Source organism: Papaver somniferum, chromosome 8 (genome assembly GCF_003573695.1).
Source record: "Papaver somniferum cultivar HN1 chromosome 8, ASM357369v1, whole genome shotgun sequence".
In the NCBI taxonomy this organism is placed as follows: Eukaryota; Viridiplantae; Streptophyta; class Magnoliopsida; order Ranunculales; family Papaveraceae; genus Papaver; species Papaver somniferum.
The window spans coordinates 147,383,499-147,394,184 of record NC_039365.1 but is presented as its reverse complement, the minus strand read 5'-3'; the positions used below and the strand labels follow the sequence as shown (position 1 = coordinate 147,394,184).

Sequence of the window (10,686 nt, the reverse complement as noted above, 5' to 3'; positions counted from 1 at the left end):
TGACTTCTGAGTTGTTTTTCTTGAAGTAGCCAATATTCCAATTCATTTCCAGTTTTAGTAGCACAATGATGTTGCGCTAAATTTATTTGTGTTGTCGATTTCTTGATCATAGTAGGGAGATGGCCAAGGTTTCTTTATTCCATTCAGAGAGCGTATTACTAGTGGTGATGAGCTTTAGTCGAAGGTCCAAGGTAGGTTCCATATCATGTTGTTGTATCCAAGCAGATTTTACCACCTGCTTGAGATGTGGGTGAGTGAGCCGTAGATGTTCAAACTTGTAATTTTTGGTTCCCTGCCAATCGATTGTTTTTACTTGCACTAAAATTGGAACATGATCAAATGCAATCCTCGGAAGATGAGTAACGGCTGCATGAGGATTGGCAGTGCGCCAATGCTGAGTGGCTAGGGTTCGATCCAGGCGCTCCAAAAGGTTGAGTCTGTAACAAATTAATGGTTCACTTTCATTCTATTTCATGCAATTAAAAAAAATTATAAAGAAATAATTTTGTAGTAGGATAGTCAATTTTCATAAATGGTCCATACAAAAAATGAAAATAGATACGTATTTCACTGTTGAACCTCTTGAGTAAATATGAATCGGCCGCCTATTGTGTGCAAAATACCAATCATACTAGAGATTTTTATTCATTAGAAAAATTAATTAGTTGTGTAGGATAAACTCAACTTCGAGTTGGATTTTTTGGCTCCGGATCCTCTGTTACTTCTATTCCTCTGTTCCGGCCAATCTCCGACAGCCGCGTGTCTCCAATTTTAACAGAGGATATGTTTACAAATTTAGACGCAATTTACTCGACTAATTAAAGGGAAATAAGTATTCCTCCCTTAATTATCTCTTCCGTCCATAGCATACTCCAACATACTCCCGGGTCTTTTTCCTTGTAAACAACTTACTGAGATATTCGTTATAACGTCCGATCTTAAGCTACGCTAGATTATCACAATTCACAATGTTAGTGATGTAATGTTTTTATGATGAAAAAAATTTCAATCAATTCCGATGGAATAAATACATTATTGTGCAAAAAATTAATTTACCACAGAGTGAATGCTAGGTTTTCTTATGCATGATGCTCAAAAGTCTTATCACAATAGATAAATACGTTTTGTGATTGTCTCTTTGGTTTCTGGGTATCAATCTCCAACTAAAATTAGAACAAAACTTATGTTAGACGGTGATACAGAAATCCACAGTGAAGTCAGATTAAACCACCACCAACTGGGATTCAAGGACCATGTGATCCTAATTCAAATCATTACCTCAGCTATGTATTATGATCCTAATTCAAATAACCAGTGATTGAAGTCACCCACTAATTACTGGGTTGTTAAGAAGACGATGATATTAGGATAATGGTAGTGGTAGAAAAAGATAAGTTGCAAATCAAATATTTTCTTTTTCTTTCTGTTAGAAAATCCGTTAAATTAGTCGAGTAAATTACGTCTAAATTTGTAAACAGAGGTGGTTAAAATTTGAGATACGTGGATGTTGGAGATTGGCCAGAACAGAGGAATAGAGGAGTTTCGTAACAGAAGATCGGGAGCCGGATTTTTTCGAACTAAAAGGAAGGAAAAATAAAATAAAAGATACGTCAATAATAACAATATATATCCCAAAAACGTTACTTATCCGTCACATGTTCATCATTTATTTTGTATATATATGAACATGCCCATACTCAAGTTTCATAGACAAAATCATCTAGTCTGGAGACAGGGTGAAAGAGAGAGAGAGAAGAGCTATTATTCATCATCAATGGCTTCTTCTTTTCCCTTCCTTCGTTTGGTCGCCATTCTAGTTCTTATTATTAGTCCAGCAGTGTTAGGTATTATAGAACCAGATAGGTTGAGAGGAAAAATTAAGGAGCAACAGTTAGGTGATCGTATCGTCCGACTACCTGGTCAGCCTCCTGTGAAATTTAGACAGTATGCTGGATACGTTACAGTCGATGAAGGCCATGGGAAAGCTTTGTTCTATTGGTTTTTCGAAGCATTTGAAAAACCTAAAGAAAAACCTCTCGTTCTTTGGCTCAATGGAGGTAACAAAAATTTTCATTCAGCATTTTACTAACAAATTCTGTTTCTTCCATTCTTTTGTTCTTCATGCTTTTCTTTTGAGTTCAGTACTTAGTTATTAATGAGGTACTTAATTATACTTAAGAATTCTAATACTATTACAGTATCATTTTATTTTCTTTTTAAATGTACAAGGTTTCAGAGGCAATTCAGTAGTTATCATTAAAAAACCAACACTATTTTGATTTTTTTTCTTCTTAAGTTTGCAACACTGTTTTAGTTTCAGCCCACAACAAAAATCTAGTTTTGGTCTAGTTAACTACTCTTGATTACCAAGATTTTTAACTAATAGCTTAGATCATAATTCATGACACTGTCACCACCGACAATCATCCATAATTCATACTAATAAACAACTCATATGAACTTTCGGACGATCGATACTTACAAGAGTTAATTACCGCAATAGTAGTTGTTTTTGTTTGCTTATATATTCGGATGCTGATTTTTTTGTTAATATCATATTAAGTTTGGTTTATCTAAAATATATACTGTACTTTTTAAGATTTTGTTTTTTATATATATGAATAAATATTTCTGTTTTACGTAAATAAATAGAATTTTAATCTTATATAAATCTCAAATTATTTATTTCCAATTTGGTTTTGGACCACCCTGTAAAAATTGGATTTTTCCAATAATTTTGGGATTTCCATTTAATTTTTTTGTTTTCTTTCATTTCGGTTAAGTATCTTATCTTCTTGTTTATATAAGCTGCCTGTCACCCTTTTCATTTGACCAACTAGTCTCTGTTTGCTTGCTTGCTTGCTTGCTTCAATTAGCAGCTAAAACAACTTTCCTAAAGCTGAAAGTTGACCTGTCAAAACCTACCACGTGTCAGTGGCCCATGAATATTAAAGAATCTTTGACTGATGACTGTAGAGCCGTATAGAGTGTGCTTGGCTAGTATGCGTCTTTTCTGTTCACTAGGATGAACTTGAGTTGAACAGTCTGTGTGGATCATATCAATCAACGCTGCTAAAATCACCACTTACTTATACAACTTGAGACTCATGTCTGTATCACTTAAATACAATGGACAAGTCTAACGAGTTGACTAGTAGAGTGATGTACAGACATGCACAAGGTTTGTGTAGACTGTAGAGTGAGTCTCAGCCAGGCAGTGACGAAGCCAGGATTTTGTGGCTGGGATGGAGAAAAACAAAAATCAACTCAGGTGTAACATAGGAGCTAGCTTGGTAGGGAATGTAAGTGCACACTCTTGCACCAGGTTGGCTTTGCCCCTGCAGCCAGGTTTAGCAGAAATATGGAATAGACATGCGATAGACTGAAACGCTGCTATGAAAAATGATAAAATGATTGTATGGTAATGTCATGGTGTGCGTCACTGGATTGCTCGTTTGGATGTCCACTGATCAAATACTGCTAACTCTTTAAGGTTTTAGCTCATTGTTTACATGACGCATGAAACGGTTATGGTCTGTTAGGCACGAAATTTTATGCGCCAAGAAAGATTGAAAGTACGTACGTAATAATACAGTTAAACAACAAAAGTAATAATTAATCAATCAGGAGGAGGAGGAAGAAGATCCAGCTAGGGACAGTAAAATTCTAAGATCTACTAGAAGTCAACCGAGGATTTTTGGGGAATTTGACCATTAATTATTACTGGTAAGAATTAAATATTTTAATCTGCACGAGAGGAGAATGAGAATGAAGAATTTTGGGTAGAAGTCATTAAAGAACCCCCCTGATTTTGTGGATCCTCATTTACTGTATTAAATTGTGTTAGCATGTTCTAATACCGTCGATCTTCCGTTAATAATACTTAATTGTTTTTAAGGGTTGGTTACTCCAACAAGACTTTAAAAAGAATTTATATGGTTGAAAGTTGAGTGTTACATACTGGATCTGATCATTTTATCACTTAATTATTATTACAGGACCAGGATGTTCATCAATTGGATATGGAGAGGCAGAAGAATTAGGGCCTTTCTTAACACAAAAGGGCAAACCTGAACTCAAATTCAATGACTATTCATGGAACAAAGGCAAGTCTCATGCTGTATAATTACTTACCATATAAAATCAGAAGTTGTGTTTAAACATGTCAGTTGCATCTTGCATGTTCACGGCGTTAGGAGGTATAAACTTGAACAAATTGCAAATCATACTTCCTCCGGAACAGTGATATTTTCACATTTTCATTTTCTTCTATGCCAGGCTACTAGGAAGGAAAATTATAAACATAGGCTCAATAAATTTTCGGTCTAGATAGAACATGTACAACAAGTAATATGACTGACAAATTTTATTTTCCTCATTGCAGAAGCCAATTTGTTATTTTTGGAATCTCCAGTTGGTGTTGGATTTTCTTACACCAATACAAGCGCAGATATCAAAACCTTAGGGGATTCAGTCACTGGTAATTCATTTTCACTTAACTAGTTCAGTTCAATCTATGTGAACTTCACTAGATAAAGAAAATCCGTCTTTGATCATGTTTGTAAGTTGCTAATAAATAACCTTATGAAACTTTAATTTCTACGTACATTTCAGCGAAGGATTCATACACATTTCTCCTCAAATGGTTCGAAAGGTTTCCACATTTCAAGTCACATGATTTTTTCTTGGCGGGCGAAAGCTATGCAGGTGAAAAATCAGACATGAAAACTACACTTTCAGCGTACTTCATTGAAATTTCAAATACCAGAATAAAAGTTTGCATTTAATTTATTTTTTCAGGGCATTATGTTCCACAGTTGGCCGAAAGAATCTTCGATGCCAATAAAAAAGCCTCCAAAAAGGATTACATAAATTTCAAAGGTTTCATTGTAAGTTCATTTTATCACAATCCATAACTTTTGCTTATGTTCGCTATATAATCCATAATTTGTTCATGATAGTATTGTGTGTAAAAACAGATAGGTAACGCGTTACTAGATGATGCCACTGATCAAAAGGGAATGATCGATTATGCATGGGATCATGCAGTAATTTCCGACCGCGTATACAATGATATTAAGAAGACATGCAATTTTAGTCAGTCGCCTGTATCAAATGAATGCGACACTAATCTCAACAAATACTTTGACGTTTATGATCTCATCGACATGTATAGTTTGTATGCTCCGTCGTGTGTTAACGGTACAAGTACAAAGAGACAACTCCGCAAAATTGAAGGCATTGCTCCTCAAGCATTTGCAAAATTTGTAAGGGCCTTCAAACATTTTCTTTCACCAACTGCGAGAAACAAAGACACCGATCATAGTCAGGACTTTAACCCTGACTTCATTGCTGTGTTTATAGGCAGGATGGCATAAAAGGCCTGCAGGTTATGACCCGTGTCTGTCATCTTATTCCACTGTCTACTTCAATCGACCTGACGTTCAAAAAGCACTGCATGCGAATGTGACCAAAATCCCATATCCATGGACTCACTGCAGGTAATTGCTTGTTATTTTTTACTTTCGCTTTCATCCATTTTAGGCAGTATCAACTCTGCACACGCTTGTGAGTTGTGCATATAATTCATGAATGGCGCTCGTTTTTTGACAGTGACAACATCACATTTTGGAACGATGCGCCAGCTTCTACCCTTCCGATCATAAAAAAACTCGTACAAGGAGGACTTAGGATTTGGGTATACAGGTAAGATTTCTGAGGCAACAATCCTTGATTATCCTCATTTTGAGTAGTGAGTTTTCGTAACATCGATTGTTATTGTTCTGACTCATTCAGTGGAGACACTGATGGGAGAATTCCAGTTACATCCACAAGATTGTCCTTGAACAAACTCGGGTTGAAAATAAAAGAAGAATGGACACCATGGTACACCCATAAAGAGGTAACCTATGTACTACTATTCTAGTTTTCGCTTCATATCTTCATATAAAATTTATCTGTTCTTTCAAACTGGAGATCAGAAAACAAGGACATGGTATAATGCATGGCTGAACTGCATTCTAATTGTTCCGCATATTTTCTGAACTTTTGATTATAGGTTGGTGGATGGACCATAATCTACGATGGATTGACATTCGTGACAATAAGAGGAGCAGGTCACCAAGTTCCAACCTTCAAACCAAGACAAGCACTAGAACTGATATCTCATTATCTTGCAAATGAGAGACTGCCGGTCGCTCCGTTTTAGAGTATTACTTGGATTTGTCATCTAAAAGGAAAACTAATAATCATATTCTTCTACATTTTAATCCAATTTCCTTAGCTTAAAAATAATATAATTTGGAACCAAGTTCCTTTTTATGTAAAACAGATATAAAGAAAAAGAAAAATATATCCTAATTCTAGTTTGTGTTACTTTTCATTTCCTCTATGATCAATGTCCATCTTTCTCAAAATTCAATAGTTACTAAGCCCACTCAAGTCCTAGATATTAAACCATTCCTAGCAACATGCTAAGCCCATTTTTGAATCCCATAATCCAGCTTCCGACATGAGAACTGCATCCTATTCTTTGCCTACAGGATATATCTGCCTGCTAAACTTCACTTGCGTAGTTGCATTATCTTTGTTTTATTGGCAACATTTGACCCTCTGTACTTGCGGAAGTCTCACTCTCTCTGAGCTTTAGGTTGGCATTTCTCAACAATCGTGTTCTCTGAGAAGTCCACTTACTCAATCTATAATCCTCTTTTGTTTGATGAACTGATTGAAATTATTATCGCTTTTTGTGTGTGACATTAATGTAGATTGTGATGTTCATATGACGAATCTTGTTTTTGTTTACAAATGGGGTTTAAATGATTTAAATTTTAATTTAGTTTTACTGGAATTTTGGGTGTTGGGTGCCAAATCTTTTTTTTTTGGAACACTTTGAAATTGTGGTGCAATTGAGAACATCCTAGAAAATGAGCATGAAATTCCTTAGTTAGACCCTAGAATGGAATGTTAAGAGTTGTATAATGGATGGCGTAGAATTGGGTCTTACAAATACATGGGTTCCCTCAACTTATAAAGCCGTTTTAGAGTTATGACTTATGAGTTGAGTTTTACCCATAGCTGCATGACTAGTTAAGTAGGGTTGGGAGGCTAATGAGTTTTATCAAAGGCAACACCACGAGTGATGCCCGCTCCAAGGTAGGCTCGATTAAGGTGTGGGTTAACCTACTTGTGGGAACAGTCGAAGTCCGCCAACGAGAACGTTGGATCTGCAATTGTGGTAAAACATTGGGTAGTTAACAAGTTTGTAGGTTCCCTCAACTTGCTTGTAAATCGGCTTTAGAGTTGAGTTCTATCCATGGACTTCTGTTATAAATCTGTAGTAGTTTTTATATTCCAAACTTGGTTATGTAGTTTTATTGATGGTTAGTGAATCTACAAATTATTTACTTATTATTGTTCTTTTATTTTTAATTAACGATACAAACCAAAGATTTACTTATTATTTTTCTTTTATTTTTAATTAACGATATAAACCAAAGAACAGAAGGAAAACACAGAAACTAAAACAAAGATAAAGAGAGTATGAGTTTCCCTTAACTAAGAACTAGATGTCTTAATAGGATATTCGGCTAGTACCGGGAGATTTTTTTTTTCTTTTTTAAAGATGCATATATTAACCAGAGCTAGAAAAAAGGGGAATGACTTTCCTGTAAAAGTAGGGATGTTGATTTTCTCATTCTTTAGTTACATTAGATTTCCGAACTAATCCAGCCAAAGCATCCGCTGCTCTATTGAGTTCTATGGACATTTACATAAAGGTTTTTGGAAAGTCGAAATTTCGTTTTTATAATTATTTACACATGAGAAATGTGTTTATCTGACATTAGACTCTGCTCCATTCATAGAATTCACCAAGGAAAGATTGTCAGAGATGAAAATTATGTGTTGCAATAATGCGTAGCCCATTCCATGACATGAAGAAGGGATTGAGCTTTAGCCTCTATCACTTAGCTTGCATCGGTAGTCCATCATCTGGTCATGTGAAGTCTGCATTTGGTATGTACCATACACCACCACAAACTACAATAGAGGAAGATTTCCCCATAGAAGCATCAACAAACATTAGCGTATAATTGTTATTATCAGATAAATCTATAGATTTCAGATGATACTTGTTTGAACATGTTGTAGCGCAAAAAGAAGTAGTATAAGTTAAATGCTTATAAAATTGAGTTCTCCGCAACAAAGATTGTAATTGGGTATTGATATTGCGTATAAATTTTTTTAGGATCTTGCTACAAATTTTTGACACTAGCTTTGCACCTAGCCTCCCAAGTTTTGCAAAAAGTATATATATATATATACTAAATTAATGCATAAGTCAATCTCGAATGCTTTGAGAAAAGATAGAGAGCACCTGGGATAGAGACCAAACCAAACATCTCTAAAAAAAATCACATTGATGAAATAAGTAATCAAATATTTCAGCAACTAAATCACACATTGGACAAAGCATATCAAACATAATACCAAATTTAACCAAATAAGTTTTCAAAGGCATAATATTTTGGAAATTTCCAAATAAAGATTTTGTTCTTTGGAAGAATATTCATGTGTCGGAAGCCATTGTTTTTTGATCTGGTGGAGATGCAACACATTGGTTATTGAGAAAAGCTGAGTACGTATATTTAGTAGTGAAATAACCTGAGTTTGTCAGAGACCATTTAATAGCATCTGTCCATGCATTAGGAATTCTTATCTTATGTATTTTATCTATATGTTATTTACTAAACAGTTCAACCAGAGTTGAATCATCCCACTTAGGTTGATTAATCAGTTGGAAAACTTAACTATAGTCCTTTAACTAATATTCGATAGGCCTTTGTTGAATCTGGGAAACAGATTTCACTCTATCTTGCCAAATGCTAATGTCTTTTCCTAAAGATACCTCCAAAATGTGGTATTAATTTTCTCACAATGTGAAGTCCTTTATGCAAATTATTTTATATCCAAGTACCCCTCTTCCTGAGACCGAAACACAAAGGGTGAAGTTTAACAAAATATTTAGATTTGAGACCTCTAACCCACAATGTATTGAACTGAACAGCTAACCTCCAAGTTGTTTTGGTTAATAAAGCCAAATTAAACTTTTTAAGGTTTTAAAGCTTAGGCCACTAAATCTTTTTGGCAAGCACAGTTTATTCCATGCTTTAGGGTTCAATCTATGTATATTATTTAATTGTTTAATAGTAGTAATTGGTAATGGAAATAAGAAATTTGATACATTGCTAAAGAGTTTAGAACAACTTAAATCTGTCTGTCTCTACCAGCCTGGGGATTAATTTTTCCTATCAACCAACAAGTTTTCTTTGTATCTGGTTAATATGTGGTTGAAAACGATCAGCTTTCGATCGATTAAGAAACAAAGGCATACCTAAATATCTATCAGATAGTTTTCTAGGTCTAATTTGAAGTAAATCAATTATACTTCCTACACTTGGGTATGTTTTTAATGAAAGTGATTCCACTTTTCAGTGGGTTAATAACCAGACTAAAAACTCGACTAAACCTCAACAATAATTCTTCAGCATTTTTTAAGTTCATACGTATTAGCCTTAAGAAATATGTTTGACTATTTCCAAATATTAATCCACTTATAGGGCAACAATTCAAACAACAATCATAATACCAAAATCTATTTGTGCAACGTCTTTATATTTTCATATCTATCATCTTTCAATATAACTAAAGATTGTGTTAGATAAATTAAAGATAATAAAGATAGCTTGAATTTAATTTTTTATTTTTATGTTTTAGTTGTTTTCCTTGCAAATTTTTGTTGTATGACTATCTATACTTAATATTATAAGAATCGCAACAAAATAAAGATTATATACGCATTTTGCCCACATTAAATCACAGCTAAAAGCCGACCATCAAAACTTTGTTGCAGATCTACCAACATTGCAATAGCTTCCTAAATTTACTAAATTAACTTTTTTCTGCTAATGTATCGACTAACATACCTTAATGCACATCATATATAGTTTCCAGCTTCCGAAAACCATTCATTTTCTTTCTATTTTCCTCGCTTTGTTTACCTTTTTTTTTTAAGAATAAAAGACAATTTGAAACTGCAGCAATATTCTCATTGTGTTAACAATGGAGAAATCAATTTTTCTTTTGCATAATATACCTAATCATGATTATTATTAATATATTTCATAAAATTTGTTGTGGAGTTCTTTCTTTTCTTTTTTTTTTGTCTATTTCTTTTCTGGATCTGTCTTCTATTTTTCTTTCTCTTTCGTTCTCTGTTCCGGAGTCTTTTTCTTTTATGGAGAAAAACAATAATTTAATGATAGTGCCAGTACATTATATTTTTTTTTTTAGTATCATTATTAAAATTTCTAAGAAATTTTTTTTGCCTTCCCTGACAATCTATCACTGGCTTTACGTCATAAATGTTTCTGAACAATGCACTTGTGCTTGTTTCGATCCATGGTGTTTTTACTCGGGTGCTAGGATTATAAATAACAATACAACAATCAACAATATAACTACCCTTATAAAAACATACCAAACCATGTAAAGGTTCAAGCATTGATGTCTATTCCTTGTCAAAAACCACATTATTTCTGGTGACAACAACAACAATGTCAGATAATTCTTGGCCATCAAACCATAAATCTTTCTGGCAGAACAAAACTTCTTGATTTGTGTGGT

At 34.1% G+C, this 10,686-nt stretch overlaps 1 protein-coding gene across 1 annotated transcript; it reads left to right on the top strand.

The window, feature by feature from the left end:
- Positions 1-1,704: 1,704 nt before the first annotated feature.
- Positions 1,705-6,382, top strand: LOC113303414 (serine carboxypeptidase-like 34). The gene is made up of 10 exons (XM_026552446.1): positions 1,705-2,057; positions 3,999-4,106; positions 4,385-4,480; positions 4,615-4,707; positions 4,801-4,889; positions 4,980-5,267; positions 5,365-5,501; positions 5,614-5,706; positions 5,797-5,902; positions 6,059-6,382. The coding sequence occupies exons 1-10, from the start codon at positions 1,775-1,777 to the stop codon at positions 6,206-6,208; spliced, it is 1,443 nt and encodes a 480-aa protein (XP_026408231.1). The 5' UTR covers positions 1,705-1,774; the 3' UTR covers positions 6,209-6,382.
- Positions 6,383-10,686: the final 4,304 nt, after the last annotated feature.

Coding starts and splice junctions, on each gene's coding strand:
- LOC113303414 (XM_026552446.1), top strand. CDS start 1,775: ATGGCTTCTTCTTTTCCCTTCCTTCGTTTGGTCGCCATTCTAGTTCTT. Junction 5,502..5,613: donor TATCCATGGACTCACTGCAG/GTAATTGCTTGT, acceptor GTTTTTTGACAG/TGACAACATCACATTTTGGA. Junction 5,707..5,796: donor CTTAGGATTTGGGTATACAG/GTAAGATTTCTG, acceptor TGACTCATTCAG/TGGAGACACTGATGGGAGAA.